Source organism: Fulmarus glacialis, unplaced genomic scaffold (assembly GCF_000690835.1).
Source record: "Fulmarus glacialis isolate BGI_N327 unplaced genomic scaffold, ASM69083v1 scaffold8051, whole genome shotgun sequence".
NCBI lineage: Eukaryota > Metazoa > Chordata > Aves > Procellariiformes > Procellariidae > Fulmarus > Fulmarus glacialis.
Genome location: NW_009192241.1, coordinates 27431 through 44886, shown reverse-complemented (window position 1 = coordinate 44886; position 17456 = coordinate 27431). Strand labels below are relative to the sequence as shown.

General features: G+C 36.5%; 1 protein-coding gene across 1 annotated transcript in view; it reads left to right on the top strand.

Moving 5' to 3' along the window:
* Nucleotides 1–16453, top strand: part of CTR9 (CTR9, Paf1/RNA polymerase II complex component) — a 22455-nt gene extending 6002 nt beyond the window's left edge. Inside the window, exons 6-25 of the mRNA XM_009587008.1 lie at nucleotides 1–77; nucleotides 2660–2767; nucleotides 3200–3307; nucleotides 3428–3664; nucleotides 4448–4537; nucleotides 4641–4769; nucleotides 4874–5057; nucleotides 6062–6150; nucleotides 6423–6608; nucleotides 6788–6875; nucleotides 7125–7273; nucleotides 9334–9450; nucleotides 9631–9776; nucleotides 11914–11985; nucleotides 13225–13360; nucleotides 13877–14023; nucleotides 14451–14608; nucleotides 14890–14986; nucleotides 15339–15451; nucleotides 15695–16453. The exon at nucleotides 1–77 is cut by the window's left edge and continues 63 nt beyond it. Coding sequence (XP_009585303.1) covers nucleotides 1–77; nucleotides 2660–2767; nucleotides 3200–3307; nucleotides 3428–3664; nucleotides 4448–4537; nucleotides 4641–4769; nucleotides 4874–5057; nucleotides 6062–6150; nucleotides 6423–6608; nucleotides 6788–6875; nucleotides 7125–7273; nucleotides 9334–9450; nucleotides 9631–9776; nucleotides 11914–11985; nucleotides 13225–13360; nucleotides 13877–14023; nucleotides 14451–14608; nucleotides 14890–14986; nucleotides 15339–15451; nucleotides 15695–16103 — 2840 coding nt within the window. The 3' untranslated portion in view covers nucleotides 16104–16453. The remainder of the gene's footprint in view (nucleotides 78–2659; nucleotides 2768–3199; nucleotides 3308–3427; nucleotides 3665–4447; nucleotides 4538–4640; nucleotides 4770–4873; nucleotides 5058–6061; nucleotides 6151–6422; nucleotides 6609–6787; nucleotides 6876–7124; nucleotides 7274–9333; nucleotides 9451–9630; nucleotides 9777–11913; nucleotides 11986–13224; nucleotides 13361–13876; nucleotides 14024–14450; nucleotides 14609–14889; nucleotides 14987–15338; nucleotides 15452–15694) is intronic.
* Nucleotides 16454–17456: the final 1003 nt, after the last annotated feature.

Here is a 17456-nt window from a genome sequence, read left to right as displayed (position 1 = left end):
GCAGGGCTCTGGAGCTAAATTCAAAATGCGTAGGGGCTTTGGTTGGACTGGCTGTTCTGGAACTCAATAATAAAGAGGTGAGTCTGATTTAACAAGAATCCCTACGCAGTTTACTTCTTTTCTGAAAAAACAAACTTTTTATCCTTTGAAATGTAGTCCAGTTTTTAAAAGGGGTAATAACTTTTGTGGTTAAACCATTTTAAGTCTGTGTCACTATTGAATGATGTTTTAGATATATACTTGTGATGTGAGCAGCACATTCTGAATAACTTTCTTCTATTGCTAAAAATCTTCAACTCTGTTGCTTATAGAGGTGTTAAGTACAGAAAAACAGTGCTAGATTAACTGTTTTAATTAAAGTAATAAAAATCCATGGTGAGATGTGTGAATGCATGTCCAATCACTTAAAAAAACCAGAAGTGCTGATTTCAAAATTTTACTTTAATGAGCAATAGTTATAGTATGTATAATAGCCAGCCTTACTTAGTCATTTGTGACTCTGTAAAGGTTAACTAAATCAGTTTGTACTCAGATGCTCTGAAAGTCCTCAAATACTTGGAGACCTCACTTGCAACGGCAACTTTATTCGAGAGCATCAGGAATTTTTTTTGAAAGACCATCATGCTAACAGGAAGGTCAAGGTAAAAGACATAGTCGCAGGAGATTAGTCCTGGGCTTTAAGGAACATAAGCTTTCAAACAAGTGTTGAAGTTGTATTCAAGCTACCTTGGCATGCATCCCACATGGTAAACCAAAGAGCAGGCAAGAAATTTTAACTAGGCTGATGAAACTATGATAAAGTGGTGATCCTACCTCTCCAGATGTTTTATCACTAGAAGAATAGTCGTATGGGATCGTGAGATCTGAGATGGTTAATCCATGCTAAGGAAGTTATCAGTGGAGGATGGGACCTTTAAGTGTTTTAGAAAAAAAAAAATTTCTTAGATAATTGTTGCTAAATTTATTTATTATGTTGCTAAAATTTAGTGTTATGCTATCTGTAGAACACGTAGCTCCCTAGAAAGATCTTTTGTTGGCACAGAATGTTTGAAAATGACTTAGTTTCACTACGTCATGGGGAAAAAAATAACTGTTAAGACTTCCATGAAGAATTCTGAGAAGTGTGGGCACAAGAGTTTTCTTTCCTAAAACTACAGAGACAACCAAAAATATTCTAAAGTAAAATTTTAATAAACAATTCTATGGGTGAGAAAATAATGAAACCTGATATCTTTCTTTTTTTCCTTGAAGGTCTTTTGACTAAAGTCAAGGCATGAGCCCACTCACCCTAAGCTTCAAAAAGCTGTGATTAAAAGCTGATTCACTCAAATACCAGTATTGTTCTTTGTAAGAAATGTATCGTCTGTGCTTTACTTCGAACTGTTTCCACAACTTGCACTGCAAAGTTAGTGTAACATCGAAGAGTTGACATGGGCGAGGGAGAACACTTTCTCTAGGAAGAGATTCTCTCTGAGCTGCAAACTACTAATTGACATCTTTTCCATGCTTAGATATTTCCAGTGTTTCTCCCTCTTTGAAGATGTTGTGATGTCAAAACAGGGTTGAGATTACTGTGTGTTCTCATTGAGGTCTGTCTTATCTCTGGTTTTCTTTAATGAAAGTGTTTAGGAGCTTTGACACCTATAACCATCCTATAACCATCTATTGGATTTGACTGAAATTGGGCATGAGACTCAAATTATTGGAGAACTCGAACATGTACATAGTGTGGTTGTAAAACCTCTTTGCCTTTGAAAATTAAACCAAGAAAGATTCAGTATCTCCTAATCAAGGTATATTGTTGTACTAGGTTTGGGAAGATAGTCCCTTTTCAAACTGAAATTATGTGGTTTAGCTGCCTGTTGGACTTCATCTTATGTCTCAACCTCATAAAAACTAATCTGTTCAATAAGATAGCTCTCTGCTGGTAATGATTACAAAGTAAAGCACAGGTGTTACATGATAACATTTCTGGTGTTTCTGTTCAGAAGTAAATACAGATTTAAGTTGATGTGCTTGTGATATAAATCTCCTGGGTGTGCCAAATAAATAACAATTATTTTATCAGTTATGGATTTGAACTTGTAGGTAAGTCAAATTTGTAGCCATGGAAAGCTTTCTTTAAACTGTAAAGTTGCTTTAGAAAAACAGTAAATTGATATCATGATATCCCTATGTAAACGCAGCAAACGTCTAGCATTTTTTGAAATTAGAACTTCAGTTCTAGTAGCTCTTAATTCAACATCTGAAGTTCTTGTTTAGAATTTGAACATAAGAATATTTTCATTTTGCTGTTGAATGAATTGTGCAAAAGGTTGAAACCTAAACCAAACAGGAACTGGGGACATTGAACAGTAGAAGGAGGGCTATCAGGGTGTGAGTGTGAAATGTCAAAGGATACCAAGACTAAGTTGGTTTTTTTTTTTTCCCTAGCAAGTCCTGCTCTGCTTTTTTCCGTCCCTCTGGTGTGGCTTCATTTTCCATTTTCCATCTGTATGCTGCAGGGAGAAAAGCTAGTAGCTGAATTTACTTTTTTCTGTGAGCCCAGCAAGGATTTTTTCAGAGTTCCTGCAGCAGCATAGACTAAAGAATAGTTTTGAAGATGTTAATAAGATACAGCTATTGAGATGCTGCTGATACCTGTCAATGTTTCATTTAGGCTGATTCCATCAAGAATGGTGTTCAACTCCTCTCTAGGGCTTACACAATTGATCCCAGTAATCCAATGGTGTTGAATCACTTGGCTAATCATTTCTTCTTCAAGAAGGTAAGAGGTCTATGGATTTTTACAGTTAAATACTTTGAACAGCAAGGATTCCGGTGTTAGATTCAATCTCATTTCATCAGGCTAAGTCATGCCTAATATGGAACTGTTAATCTAGGTGGACGAGCGTAAAGTTTTTTTCTTCAATTTTGTATAAACTTTTCTCAAGAAAGCCAAGAAACAGCTTATTTCTTAAGTCAAGGTCACCTTTGTGTCCTGAAGGGTTGGTTAGGTTCCGCCCCCCCCCCCACCCCCCAAGCTTTAAAATATGAAATAGAGAAAAAACCAGTAACACCAAAGCTAAATCTGTTGTTATTAATTTAGTCAGTGCTTAAGCTTCCTTGTACTTGCCAGCTATCCTTGTTTAAATAATAAATCACTTGATCATTAATAAAGTGAAGGCTTTCTAATTTCATTTAACTTCCCTTTTTTCAGGACTATGGTAAAGTACAACACTTGGCTCTTCATGCTTTCCATAATACAGAAGTTGAAGCAATGCAGGCAGAGAGTTGTTACCAGCTGGCTAGGTCTTTTCATGTACAGGTAGGACAGTTTTTTAAAAGCCCCTTTTGAGATTACACTTAAAAATCTGTGTTATAAAAGTTCATATAAAGCTTACCTGTGAAAACACTACCTGCTCTTTATTTACTTGTTTTTAATTAGGAAGATTATGATCAAGCTTTCCAGTATTATTACCAGGCCACTCAGTTTGCTTCATCTTCTTTTGTACTTCCATTTTTTGGATTGGGTCAAATGTACATTTATCGAGGGGACAAAGAGAATGCATCACAATGCTTTGAAAAAGTTTTGAAAGCCTATCCTAACAATTATGAGACTATGAAAATCCTTGGATCTCTTTATGCGGCTTCAGAAGACCAGGAGAAACGGGATATTGCGAAGGTGAGTTTTGCCTCTGCCAGCATCATACTTTTACATACAAGACTAGAACTTGAAAATCAGACTTGAAATCAGACTGTACCTTAAGGTGCATAAAACTCAGGGTTACTTCGCTGTAGGTATAGAGTGTTTAATATTGGCTGTCGAGAGATCCTTCTAACTGTGGAGAGTCACAACTGCTAGATGGAACTGAGACTCCTACTGGGCTCTGGCTAAAGCAAGTCCAGGAATTTAGAGGAGCCCCAGCCTCACATTTGTATTTGGTACTATGAAAAGGGCAGAATTCTTCCCGTATATGTTAAAATTCTCTGAAGATGGCAAATTAGCAAATGATTTCCTGAAGACAGCAAGTTAGCTAGTGATTTCCAGAAAACACTTGTCTTAGCTTATCTGGAAGGACAATGTTATGTTTGGGGTTTTTGTTTGTTTGTTTGTGTTTTGTTGGGTTTTTTTTAAATGAAAGGCTTTTTAAATCTAATATTGGGTAAATAAATGCAAAAAATGTTAGACTTCACTTTTCTAGCTTCTCGTGTTGGTGTAATAGTTTCTGCTTCTCTAAGGCTTTAAGCCGGTGTTGCATTCTACAGAAAAATGCAATAATGAAGTAAGGAAACTAATGCGATTTTTTTGTGACCAAGTTGTGCAGATGTTTAGGATGTTTTCTTTTGCATTACGATGTATCTTTCTAGTGTTAAGGTTAATACCTTCACTCTTTCTTTTGAAAATTTTTTTTTTAACAGTTTGTGTGTCCACAAAGAGGCGTAATTATTTTCTGCTGTTTTTCAGGGACATCTAAAGAAAGTCACAGAACAATATCCTGATGATGTAGAGGCATGGATTGAGCTAGCCCAAATTCTAGAACAGACTGATATACAGGTATTATTAATACACACTTGATGAATTGCGTGTGCACTTTTCATAAAAGCACATAGAGCTCATTCGCTTATTTCTTTCATCCACTTTTTCTTTCTTTGTAAAGGGTGCACTGTCAGCGTATGGTACAGCCACACGCATTCTGCAAGAGAAAGTACAGGCTGATGTCCCACCAGAGATTTTGAATAATGTGGGTGCTCTGCACTTCAGGCTGGGAAACCTCGGAGAAGCGAAGGTATGTAATTACTCAAAGTTTCAACTGAGTTTCTTAATCACCCAGAAATTTTCCTTTAAGAATATTCTGGAGTGCTTTATTCCTTTTTTCTTTTTATACTTTAGAAATATTTTTTGGCATCACTGGATCGTGCAAAAGCAGAAGCTGAACATGATGAGCATTATTACAATGCTATCTCTGTAACAACGTCCTATAACCTTGCCAGACTATATGAGGCGATGTGTGAATTTCATGAAGCGGAAAAGCTGTATAAAAACATTTTAAGAGAACATCCTAATTACGTTGATTGTAAGAACTATTTGGTATTTTAGTCCTCCTTATAATACCAAAAATCTTCCCATTACAGTGTCTTCTGGTCTCCTTATATCTGTCTTCACTTCTTTTCATAGTAGTTTTGGGGCCTGCTTACCTACCTGCTATTTTCCCCTTGTTTTTTGTAAGGCCTGCGTCATCCTTATAGTCCAATCTCCAGCTTTAAGCCTTTTAATTATTGGTAAATCATACTGTACTCCAAAAATGTAGCAAAATTAGCTTATCTAGACTTGCGTCCCCACTCCAACCAAAGCCTTAGCACCTCAGCACTCAGATGCAATCAAGGCCATCCACTTGATATGCCCAGGCTGTGCAACTCTACCTACGTGGGTGGAAATACAGACCCTTTGGGAGAATCACTTTATCTTGGATCTTGGCCTTCCACCAGCGAAGAAGGGCTGTTGAGGGTGTTAGCATAGCTTCTATGGCACATCCTGTTTTTCTCCTCACTCTGCTCTTCCTCTTGGCCCCAAGTAGCTAACCTGTGATATTTGCCACAAAGGTGAGGTGGTAGCCCTTGCTCAGCAAGCTGCAGCGCACAGCGTGCCCCAGCCTAATCTATAGCCTTTTCCCTGCTTGTTTTCCATTGTCACCTGCTGACTGATACTCTTCCCAAAGCTCGTGGAGATGGGAGAGATGTTTAAGGTGGAGGGAGGAGAATTACGTACCTGATGTATCCTTCTTTCTTTGAGGTTTCTCAACCATCTTTAACTTGTGAAACCAATTAAAAACATTTACGTTACATTAACTGTTAGAAATCTGCAATTTCTGTATCACCATTGTGGATGGATGTTCCTCTTCACATGGTGTGTCTCATTGTGAATAGAATATGAAAGGTGTCTTAATGTTTGCTGTCCTTAGCAGATCAAGAAAAAGATTGCTTTTGAAATTCATGCATGGCCAATATTTTCTTTGTTTGAGATTACTTTAGCCTGTTTCTTGATTTTTTTTAATATTTTTTTTTCTATTTCTATTTTTAGGCTACTTGCGCTTGGGAGCTATGGCTAGGGATAAAGGAAATTTTTATGAGGCTTCTGATTGGTTTAAAGAAGCACTTCAGATAAATCAGGTTTGTAACCCTTTAAGTGTTTAAAGTTAAAACACCTGAAATACTAACTTAAAGTTTTATTTTCCTTGTGTTGCATTTTTATTTTGTTTGTTCACATAAACTAGAGGAAGAAGAGAGAACTAATGTAATCTGTTCTCTGTGTGTTTTGTTTGTTGTTTGGTTTTTTTTTTTAATATGGAATTCTATTTAAGAAAAATAGCATTTTATACTTGAAAAAGTAACCTTGCAAGGGAAAACAATGCTTTTGCAACTTACAATGAATTTTTATTTAGGACCATCCGGATGCTTGGTCTCTGATTGGCAATCTTCATTTGGCTAAACAAGAGTGGGGTCCAGGACAGAAGAAATTTGAAAGAATATTGAAACAGCCCTCCACACAAAATGATACTTATTCCATGCTGGCTCTTGGCAACGTCTGGTTGCAGACTCTACATCAACCCACAAGAGACAGAGAAAAGGTAATGGGCGTCTGTCTGCCCTGTGTGTGGTTTTATTTATTTAATTTTTGTATGCTCTTAGCTACTCAGAGGCTTTTCGTGATGCCTATTGGCATCTTATAGTCCGAAAAACTTCTGGGTAGATCTTTTAATACCCCATTATAAAAGTGAATGATCAATTGGGATATTTCTTTCTGCAGGAGAAGCGTCATCAAGACCGTGCATTAGCGATCTACAAGCAAGTACTCAGAAATGATCCAAAGAATTTGTATGCTGCTAATGGCATAGGTGAATATTAGACTTTAATTTTCCTTCAGAGGTGATGATATTCTTATGTTTCATGCTTTAATATAGAATTGTTTTAGCAGGGCCTGAATGCTGTGTAGTGGACCACAGGAAAGAATAGCTTTCGTATGGCAGCTGTGTCACTTAGTTTTTAATGGAGAACTTTATTCAGGCAATATTTTGTTTTCTTTGGTAGGAGTACATAGTACACGAACCTGGAAGCTTACGTGGTACATATTACTTTCCCCTTAGGAGCTGTCTTGGCACATAAAGGATATTTCCGTGAAGCTCGTGATGTTTTTGCCCAAGTGAGAGAGGCAACGGCAGATATCAGTGATGTGTGGCTGAATTTGGCACATATCTACGTAGAACAGAAACAGTACATCAGTGCCGTGCAGATGGTAACATCTCTAAATTGAACTACATAATATGTTGGGTTAGATGACTTCTGGGTATTTCTCTGTTGTCATAGCAGCTGCGCAAGTTTCTGAATAATATTCTAACCAGTTATAGGTCTATTTCTAGCATGCTGTTAGCTGTCAAGTCTAAATTTAAAAACAAACTGCCAAATGTGGGTAAGGGGTAATAAAGCACCTACCAACTTGTACACTTTTTTTTTGGTAGCAGAGTTAAAACGTAGTTGGGTTAGAATTTTGGTCTTAGAATTAATTTTTAGTCGGAGAGGTTTCAGTCAGTGATTGTATGTGATTTACATTCAGATGTTACTGAAGTAAGTAAATGCAATTTGCTGCTGGGATTTTTTTAATAGCAACACTTTCTATTTTTGTTCTTGTAAATGATTGCATAAATAACAATCAGAGCTGTCTGAAAAGCTGACTGTGCCATGATTTCTTTGACCACAGTTAACATCACAAGGTAATTCATGTTGGAAGAAATCTGTTGAGGACATCTAGTTCAACCTGCTCAAGCAAGCTAATTTCCAAGTATCAACATATTCTAACTAAATTGACTCAATTAGTTGATCAAAAGCATACAAGTAAGCTAATAAAAAAAAAAGCATATGTTGGACAAGACAGAAGCTCAGAACAAACTTGTTTCATTAAGATTGAATCCACACTGAGGCTCAAAAATACTTAATTCAGAGCTATCCGGAAGCTTTTTGTGATGGTTCTAAGAAAGAGATACTGGACCTTTCTTATCTGATCAAGACTTCAGTAGTTGCTATCCTCCAGTGAACTACTGTTAAAAAGCTTTGGTAACACAATCAGATTCATTCTGTTGTGTTTGAATGGGGTCTGTTGTCTTTTTAACACCTTACCTGTTTTTATTGACAAAAAGCCTAATGAAAGTCTAATTTTAGCAATTGTTTAAGGAGTGAATTACAGTGGGAAACTGGGTATCATTTTCACCTTTTGATTTGTCAGAAAAATATAGTACTCATTTGCTAATATATTTAAGTAAAGTTGTTAGTAGAAATGTGTTTATTTACTGAGGTGTTTTATTGTTCCCTGGGTTCTGCTATGCAGACGGTACAAGCCACAGTCTGAATTACGCGATATTGGACTCAAAGGGAGACGAATTGAATTTAATAGCCTAGCTTACTGCAGCCACAACAATTATTCTAGTGAGTTCTCTACCATAAAGCATACAAATCTGAGGCAGACTTAAGCTAAATACAAAATCTTTGACTCTAAAGGTGAGTGAAAATTGGGCGCTCACAACACAGTGCGATCCAAGAGTAGTGAGTTCAGGCATTACAGTTCAGGGCAGGTTTTGTATTTGAGCTTGAAATAAAAATTACTTTGTATTTCTTATTATTTTGGAGGTTTAGAAAGGGTGAATGATTCCTTGAGAAAAAAGTATGTCAAACAAAAGGCGCTCGTTACTGAAAAAGATAACTTTCATAACTGTTTGAAGCTTTAATTCTAGATCCACAAAGCCTATAGTAACAAGTCGTCTTTTACACTTTAGAACAACTAGATATCCCTTGGCTTGCCAAGTTATTCAGCTAGGTGGACAGAACAAATTTGATGTTGAGTTATCTGAAAAATGCGGGGGTTTTTTAACTAATTGCATCAGATATATGGAATTACTACATTAAATAGATTTCAGTTTGTAAAATATCTTGTATGAATAAAGAAAATAGATTCCCCTCCCACCTCCCATACTGCGGAGAATAATTGAGTGCTCTTAAAATGAGTCATGTTTGTTGGGCTTTGTTACAATAGATGGTACTTGCAAAGTATTCTATTGTATTTTAAGACCTACAGAGGTCCAGGACTGCTGCCAGTTTCCAGAAAAATCAGGTACTTGCTCTGGAATAGCAGAAAGAATTTTCTGATCAGTGAAAAGGAGGCACCCATGTAGCATGGCACACTTCTTTAAAAAACAAAAGGCATATTAGCAGTAATGCTTTTTAGGAATAGAAACATTTGCTGGAGTTAGCTAACCAAAATAACTAATCATTGTCACCTCTTAACTTGATTTTTTTCCATTTCAGTATGAAAACTGCCTCAGAAAGTTCTATAAGCATCAAAATACTGAAGTATTGTTATATTTGGCCCGGGCACTCTTCAAATGTGGCAAATTACAGGAATGCAAACAAACTTTGTTAAAGGTACGATTATAAAGCATCATATATCACAGAATAAAATTACTGTAAATTGATGCATGTATGTCTCTTTAAATTAGTAGTCTGGGATTGAAATAATGGTGCTTATTCTCTGTATGTTGCTTCAGTACACTTCTGTATCACCTCTGTTGTAGTATATCTTAACAACATGCTTTTTATTTACAGGCCAGGCATGTAGCGCCAAGTGATACAGTCCTTATGTTTAATGTGGCTTTAGTGCTACAAAGACTAGCTACCTCTGTCCTGAAAGATGAAAAAAGCAATCTAAAGGAGGTGCTTAACGCTGTGAAAGAACTGGAGCTAGCCCACAGGTAAAGATGACGTATTTCTAGTCATTAATAATCTATTTTGTTCCCTTACAGTAAATTTGCAGTATAGGTCACAAATCTGGTTAGAAGAGCAATCATCTTGTATGAAACACTCTGTGTGACTCTACAGTTTCTAGTAGGAAGACAAAGATTGGGCCTGACAAAACTACTTATTCAGACTTTGCTCCAGAGCCAGTTTTGTTCGGCCAGGTGGCCAATATGTATTTCTCAAAGGGTTTTGTATTACTGTGACCAAGATGCACTTCTTCCTGGAAGAGCATAGTTGAAAAAAATGTTGAAAATTATTCTGTGAATTTAATACTTTTTTTGAGGCTTTCTTTCAAAACAACCTGTAAGGCTCAAAAGCGAATCTGTTTATATTATTGTCCTGGATTCGGCTGCGATTCCTAGTAGCTGGTATAGTGCTGTGTTTTGGATTTAGTATGAGAATAATGTTGATAACACACTGATGTTTTAGTTGTTGCTAAGTAGTGCTTATACTAAGTCAAGGACTTTTCAGCTTCCCATGCTCTGCCAGGTGCACAAGAAGCTGGGAGGGGGCACAGCCAAGACAGCTGACCCAAACTGGCCAAAGGGATATTCCATAGCATATGACATCATGCTCAATATATAAACTGGGGGGAGTTGGCGGGGGAACAGCAATCACTGCTGGGGGTCTGGCTGGGCATCGGTTGGTGGGTGGTGAGCAATTGTATTGTGCATCACTCATTTTGTATATTCTATCATTATTATTATTATCATCATCATTATTATTATTTTCCCTTCCTTTTCTGTTTTATTAAACTGAATTTATCTCAATCCATGAATTTTACTTTTTTTTTTTTCCCCCTGATTCTCTCCCCCATCCCACTGTGGGGGGAGGAGCGAGCGAGCAGCTGTGTGGTGTTTGGCCACCTGCCGGGTTAAACCCAAACAATTATATAATCCTAGTTAGTGACTGGTAGTCCTTGAAAACTAATTTTGCCCTCGTGTTGGCAAGTAAAGCCTAAGTACTCTCATGGCTTAAGAACAGAAGCAGTTTCTTAAGTGCGTTTGAGATCTTCTAGTATTTCCCCCCCCTTTTTTTTTTTTTTTTTTTTTTTTTAAATTTGGGCAGAAAGTGTGATTAATCTGATCCAATCATCACTATCTTTGAACAGAAAGCTTTCAACCATTTATTCTGATCCTAGGTATCGCTGGTGTAGCTGGTGCTTGTTTTTTTGCATAACAGCTCTGCTGTTATGTCAAGGATAGATGTTGCCTTTCAATAATTTTGTCAACTAAAGCAAGCCTTTAGTACAAGCAAGCATTTCACAATTCTGGTTCTTGACATAATGCAAACTAAACATTTGAACGTAAATTCTAACTTAAATTCAGTTAGAAGCTTGTTATTTATTGTCTTGAGAAAGTTGCATGAAAGCCTTTATTTTATACCCCTAATAAAAAATTCAGATGTCTATCACACTTTGGAAAATATTTTCCATAATCTGAAACTTGAGCAAGGAATTACTTTCTTCATATGCACAAGAATTTGAGTTCAGTCTAGCACAAAAACACTTAGTTTAAAATGTCTCTGATGGAATATGGGAAGAAACTGGCAATCTTGAAAGTTAGAAAGTTGTTTTCCTTTAAAGTAATTGGAGAAACTGTTTTCAAAACACTGATCATCATAGCTTACCCATCTTCTTGAAGATACGTTGTATTCGCAAGGACCTGTCAACTAAGTTCAAGGAAGCTGTTCTGGAAGGATTTTAAAAAAAAAAAAGTTTTCCTTCCTTTTTTTATGCTGGTTTCAAGCACTTAAGCTGTGACAGATAAGGAATAAATCTACTGGGGTCAGCAATGTCCTTATTGCTAGGAGCCAGGAAATGAAATCTTAGAACTCTCTTTAGAATTTTTTGGGGTTTTTGTTCCACTCTGGAGTGGTTGTAGAATGTTTTAAATTTAGAAAACTCTGAACGTACTTTTATACTGTTGTATTAAAAGGGGCTGCACACAAAGGAAATGGGTGAGGATTCCTCATCTGTTGAGTTTCATAGGATTGTAATTCAGGAGTAAATGCTTTGTTTTAAGGCAAAATTACAATAAATATGTAAGTAATGCATATTTGCTTAGTTTTGTCTGTTGTTTTTTCCTCCAGGTACTTCAGTTACTTGAGTAAAGTAGGTGATAAGATGAGATTTGACTTGGCACTTGCTGCTACGGAAGCCAGGTAAAAAAAAAAAACAAACAAAAACCAAAAAACAAAAAAAAAAACAAACAACAAACCCAAAAAAACCCACCACCAAACCGCAAACAAATCCTTCATTCAGATACCAAGTGGAATATTCTAGAACAGTAGAAATACACGTGCAGGGTTACTCCTTATTACTGTTTCATTCTTTTCCTGTCTTTGCTTTCTAACGTTTTTGCGTAGTCTAAAACTCTCCACATGTGGTGTCTGCCATTAGCTGGAACCTGCAAAACTTTAGCTGTTTTAATGGCAAATTTTCCATCAATGAGAGTGCAGTGACATTTATTTAAACATCTTTAGCTTTCACTGTTTTGACTTTAAGCACAATAATCTAACAACAGGTTTGCTTTCATGGAGATTTTTTGAGGTAGTGCAGGGGTGAATAGCATGAGTCAGTTATTGAAACATGAAGAACTTTTGGGTTGCAGAGTCTAGTCTGCTTTAACTTTTGCTCAGGGTTATGAGTTTGTAGACAAGCCTATTCAAATCAGTTTCCTTGTAAGCTTGTTTCTTAGGTTTTCACTCAGTATGCCCTGTGTTCCATTTATTGCACATTCTTCTAAGATTTTCATAGCCATATACAAATAACATCTCTTGGCCATCATGCACTGTACATCTTAAATGGGTATCATTAAAGCACTTTGTACAGAGAAGAAAGTCTTAATATTGAAAGAAATGTCATTGTAACATCAGCTAAGAGGGTGTTGAAAGCATCTTGCTTTAACATTTCATGAGACTTGAACACTTTGTGCAACCTTAACTCTTACGCAGTTGGGTTTTTTGAGATAGAATTTCTACTTACCTTTCTGATTAGGTTTGCTATTATGTTGTGGTTAAATACAAGTTCTTATTAACCATACTTCTGAAGCTGTCCAAATTAGTTGGGATGATTCCTTTTATGTTCATGTGGGGCTTTTTGTATATGAATTGGCTAAGTTTTAAGTTTAAAGCAATATGTTCTGAAATTGTATATTGCAATTAGATATTGATAGATACAGATATTGTATATTGCAAAAAGATAAATTAGCTTACTAGAAAGTGCTTAGTTTACTCAAAAATCTGTGCTACTCTACTCTTCTATTGTGCTATTTCAAGTAGCTTTTTTTTCTTTGTTGGTGATATGAACTTAATGTTGTGATGCTTGCCCTTTATAAAACTGCTTCTTCTTGTAGTATGTGCCTGCCACCTTTCTTTACTTGGAAACATTGCATGTTACAGGCAATGCTCTGACTTACTGAGTCAAGCCCAGTATCATGTGGCTCGGGCACGCAAGCAGGATGAAGAAGAGAGGGAGCTGCGTGCGAAGCAAGAGCAAGAAAAGGAGCTGCTTCGCCAAAAACTACTTAAAGAACAGGTTTTATTCTGTTACATTCTGTATACTATATTTTTAAGAAAGTATACTTTATTTTTAAAAAGTATATCAACAATATATATATGCCCTTGTTGCTGTGTGGTGGTACCTGGTGTTACTGACAAAATGTCTAGTAGCTATTTTTCTTAGTTATAATAAGTGCTAGCAGAAAATGTTCTAGCTAACAGGTTATATTCACTTTCTTCCTCATAGCCTCAGAAATAGATTTTTATTTTTATAATGAAATAAAATTGGTGCCCCAGGAGGTCTGCCATCAAATTTCTGTACTGACAGGCTGGATGAGGAAGCACTTGGTGCAACAGTTCTTTTGGGCTTTGCCTACTCTAGCATAGGCTTGTAGAAAAGGGGGTTTTTTTGCCATGTGGACCTTCTGCTATGACATAGACTGTCAAAAGTCAATTTTCCAGTTTCTTGTCAGCAAATAATTTATACACCTGCGATTACAATCACCGCAATGCTGCAAATACAATAGTAATGGTAGTTTTCTCTCTGTTTCAGGAAGAGAAGCGCCTAAGAGAAAAAGAAGAACAGAAGAAACTTCTGGAACAAAGAGCTCAATATGTGGAGAAAACCAAGAATATTCTGATGTTCACTGGTGAAGTAGAAGGATCAAAGGAGAAAAAACGTGGTGGCGGTGGAGGCAGGGTAGAACAGAATATTATTTCTTTTTTAATTTCCTTCATTTTCCCCTTTTGATATATGGTCTCTTGCAGCAGCACAGGTTTTTAATTTCAAGCTCCTAGGCTCCACTGAGTGAAATTGCACAGGTTTAATAGCCAAATGTAAAAATTGGAAGCTAATACTTAAAAGTTGCAAGCACAGTGGCATCACCAAAATTTGTTCTATTCAATTGTTAAAATAACAGAAGAAGATTGTTTTATTACATGAAAATTTGGAATCAGTTACTTAATGACATCAATCTAGAGATTATGGGAAAGTTGGCACAAGAAGGTCTGTATTTTCATATCTTCAAACGTGTGTTTAGATAAAGCTTCTATTTTGAATTGTTTTCTGGTACTTTTTTAAGAAAGGTGAATAATAGGCTATGTTGTGGGGCTTTTATTTATTGTAGCGTTCCAAAAAAGGAGCAGGGGAATTTGATGAGTTCGTCAATGATGACAGTGATGAAGATCTGCCCATGTCTAGAAAGAAAAAGAAGAGGAAGGGCAGTGGTAGTGAACAAGATGGGGAAGAAGAGGAGGGTGAGAGAAAGAAGAAGAAGAGGAGGAGGTAACTGATACTTTAATGTTAGACTTCCCTGAGAAATAGTACGGCTTTTAAGTATATTCTCATGCAGTCTTTCGTAAAGACTTAAAAAATGAACTGTTGTTAAGAGGTCACCTGATTAATTTTTATTTACACATGCACATTGTAAGACTTAAACAGCCACTCTGCAAAAGAAGTATGAGTAACACTTTATCAACTAGACATTTCTTGAGACTGATATTTTTGCATGTGTTAAGTTTTGTGATGTTATACTTTACATCATATAAAATATGTTTCTGTTTAAGACCCCAAAAGGCAGAGGAGGGGAGTGATGATGAAGAACATGAAAACGGTCCAAGACCTAAAAAACGACGTCCACCCAAAGCAGAGAAAAAGAAGGCTGTAAGTTAAACCTGAATAACTGCATCACTTTCTAAATATGCATTTGGACTTCAGTGTTACCCTAGTCAAAAGAGATTTATTCATGTTGAAAAGTACAACAAAACTTCTTGTAGCAAACTGCCTTTGAGCTTATTTTTGTCCTCCTCCCCTGTTGCTATAGCTGCTTCAAGGATGAAAAAGATATTTCTGAAGCCATCTAGAATTAAGTGATAGTAAATGGAAAATGTTGATTTAATGACTTTAGAACAGCTGTTAAAAGCATGTCTGGTTCTCTGAATACGTTTCTACGTTTGGGCACTATGCTTTAACCAGCCACATGAACAAGCAACCTTTTTGTTTTTCCCCTATACAGCCCAAACCAGAACGTCTACCTCCTTCAATGAAAGGAAAGATCAAATCAAAAGCCATCATTTCATCAAGTGATGATTCTTCTGATGAGGATAAACTCAAAATTGCTGATGATGGGTAAGAACCTTAATTAACTTTGTATGTACAAAAGTTTCAACGCATGCTTTCAAGAGAAACTGTAGTGTTAATAATAATGAGAAAATGCGAAGATAGTGAGAAGCCTTTCATTGTACTCACAACATCACTTTCCATTGCAGATTAATTCCACTTATTCTTCTCACTCTGATAACGCTAACATTACTGAAATCCTGGTGTCTCATTTTATTTTTAAGCTAAGGATAGCATCTTTTATCCCTACAGACACACTAGGAATAGCAACAGTGATTCGGATGATGGGGAACAGCAGCACAGTAAACGCATTGTTTCTGATAGTGATTCTGATAACAGAAACAAATCTGGTAGCGAGGCAGGTAGTCCAAGGAGGTCCAGTGTCCATCCATCTGAGGACGATTCGGACAGTGACAGGTCGGCTAGAAAAAGGAGGCGGTCAGATTCAGAGCAGTCTGACAATGAGTCTGTACAGTCGGGGAGAAGTCGTTCCGGTGGTTCAGAAAACGAATCTCGCCCAGCTTCTCGCAGTGCTGACTCAGACAGAGATTCTGAGAGAGGATCTGACAATGAGGGTTCTGGCAGAGGATCTGGTAACGAATCTGAACCAGAAGGATCCAATGATGAGGGGTCTGAAGGTGGTTCAGATGACAGTGATTAGATCTAAATTACAGACCATCTTTTTAAAACGTTCATGTAAATATATTTCAGTTACAGGGAAAATCCGATTTTTATATTTGAAAACTGTGATTTAAAAAACCCTTAATGTTTTAGTAAACTGTTGTGAGACCTTCCTGTGATTCTTTCTATTAGCAACTAATGGATGTTTCTCTAAGTTGGCTTACGGTGTATTCTTAAATTGAAACTGCTGTAGATGAAGAACAGAATCCCTGTACTATAATCAGCACACCAAGGATGGAATGCATGTAAAAACTATGGAACATAAAATCTCTGTTTAGGTGGTTCCAGTGTGGCTAAAACTGTGTGTTCTGTGCTTATACATGCATAGATGGATCTTAAAATCCTACCAAATGGAACAAAGAGCTGTGGATATTTATCTTTTTCCTCATTCTGAATAAAGGTCAGTAGGGAGGTTTTTCTTACTTTCTATTAAAGAATACATTTGCCATGATACAACTCCTTATGTTTTCAAGAGTTTGGTTTTTTGCTTCTGTTTTTCTTTTTGCTTTCTGTTTTTGTGTTAAATCAGGTGAAAAGTTGCAGATATTAAAGAATTTTATAAAGTAACGCTGCAGATATAGATGAAATATTGAAATTGGCAGGTAAAAATTAGAGAACTCCGTATTACTTGAGAAAGGTAAAGCTGCCAGTGTCACAATAAACTGTTCCTGCTTATTTGCTTGGAGTGATTTATTTTGCCCCTTAAAAGGTATAAGCAGAAAACCTGAAAATGTTAAATTTGACAAAGGAATGTGTTTTGAGGAAGTAGTCTTAACTTTATTTTAGCTTAAGTACGTGGCTTCTGGAATTAAGTCCTTTCATATAAGGTATTCAGGAACAACAATGAAAAATTGCTGTGTTGTAGACTAAAGTGGATCTGATTTCTCCTGCAGTTTTGAAAAAATCAGTCTTTTGCAGCAGTCCAAAAATTACTGGTTTTTTTCTAACTTTTTGCATTCGTCATGTAGTCCTATTTTAAGCATTTGCTAAGAGAAGATTATGTACATCCGGATAGCGTATCACTACTGGTTTTAATAGACTGTATAGCCTAAACTATGTTGCTTTGTTTTTAGAAGGTCTGGATTGTCACTACTGATAGTTCACTTCAAGTACTAACTGAAAGTTAAGTTTCCCATGCTGCTATTTCTGGTTTGCTGTGAGCATTAGCTGTTCTCATTGTGTATGGTTTTTTCATGTGTTTATGGGCTGTTGGTAACCATAGCAGACAAAGCAGAATGTAGAACAGTTGAGACATTTTCGTGGCTCAGTTGGGTATCAAGTTTCTATATGTGGTCTTACCTAAAACTTCCATGCTTGGTAACATTCAGAATAG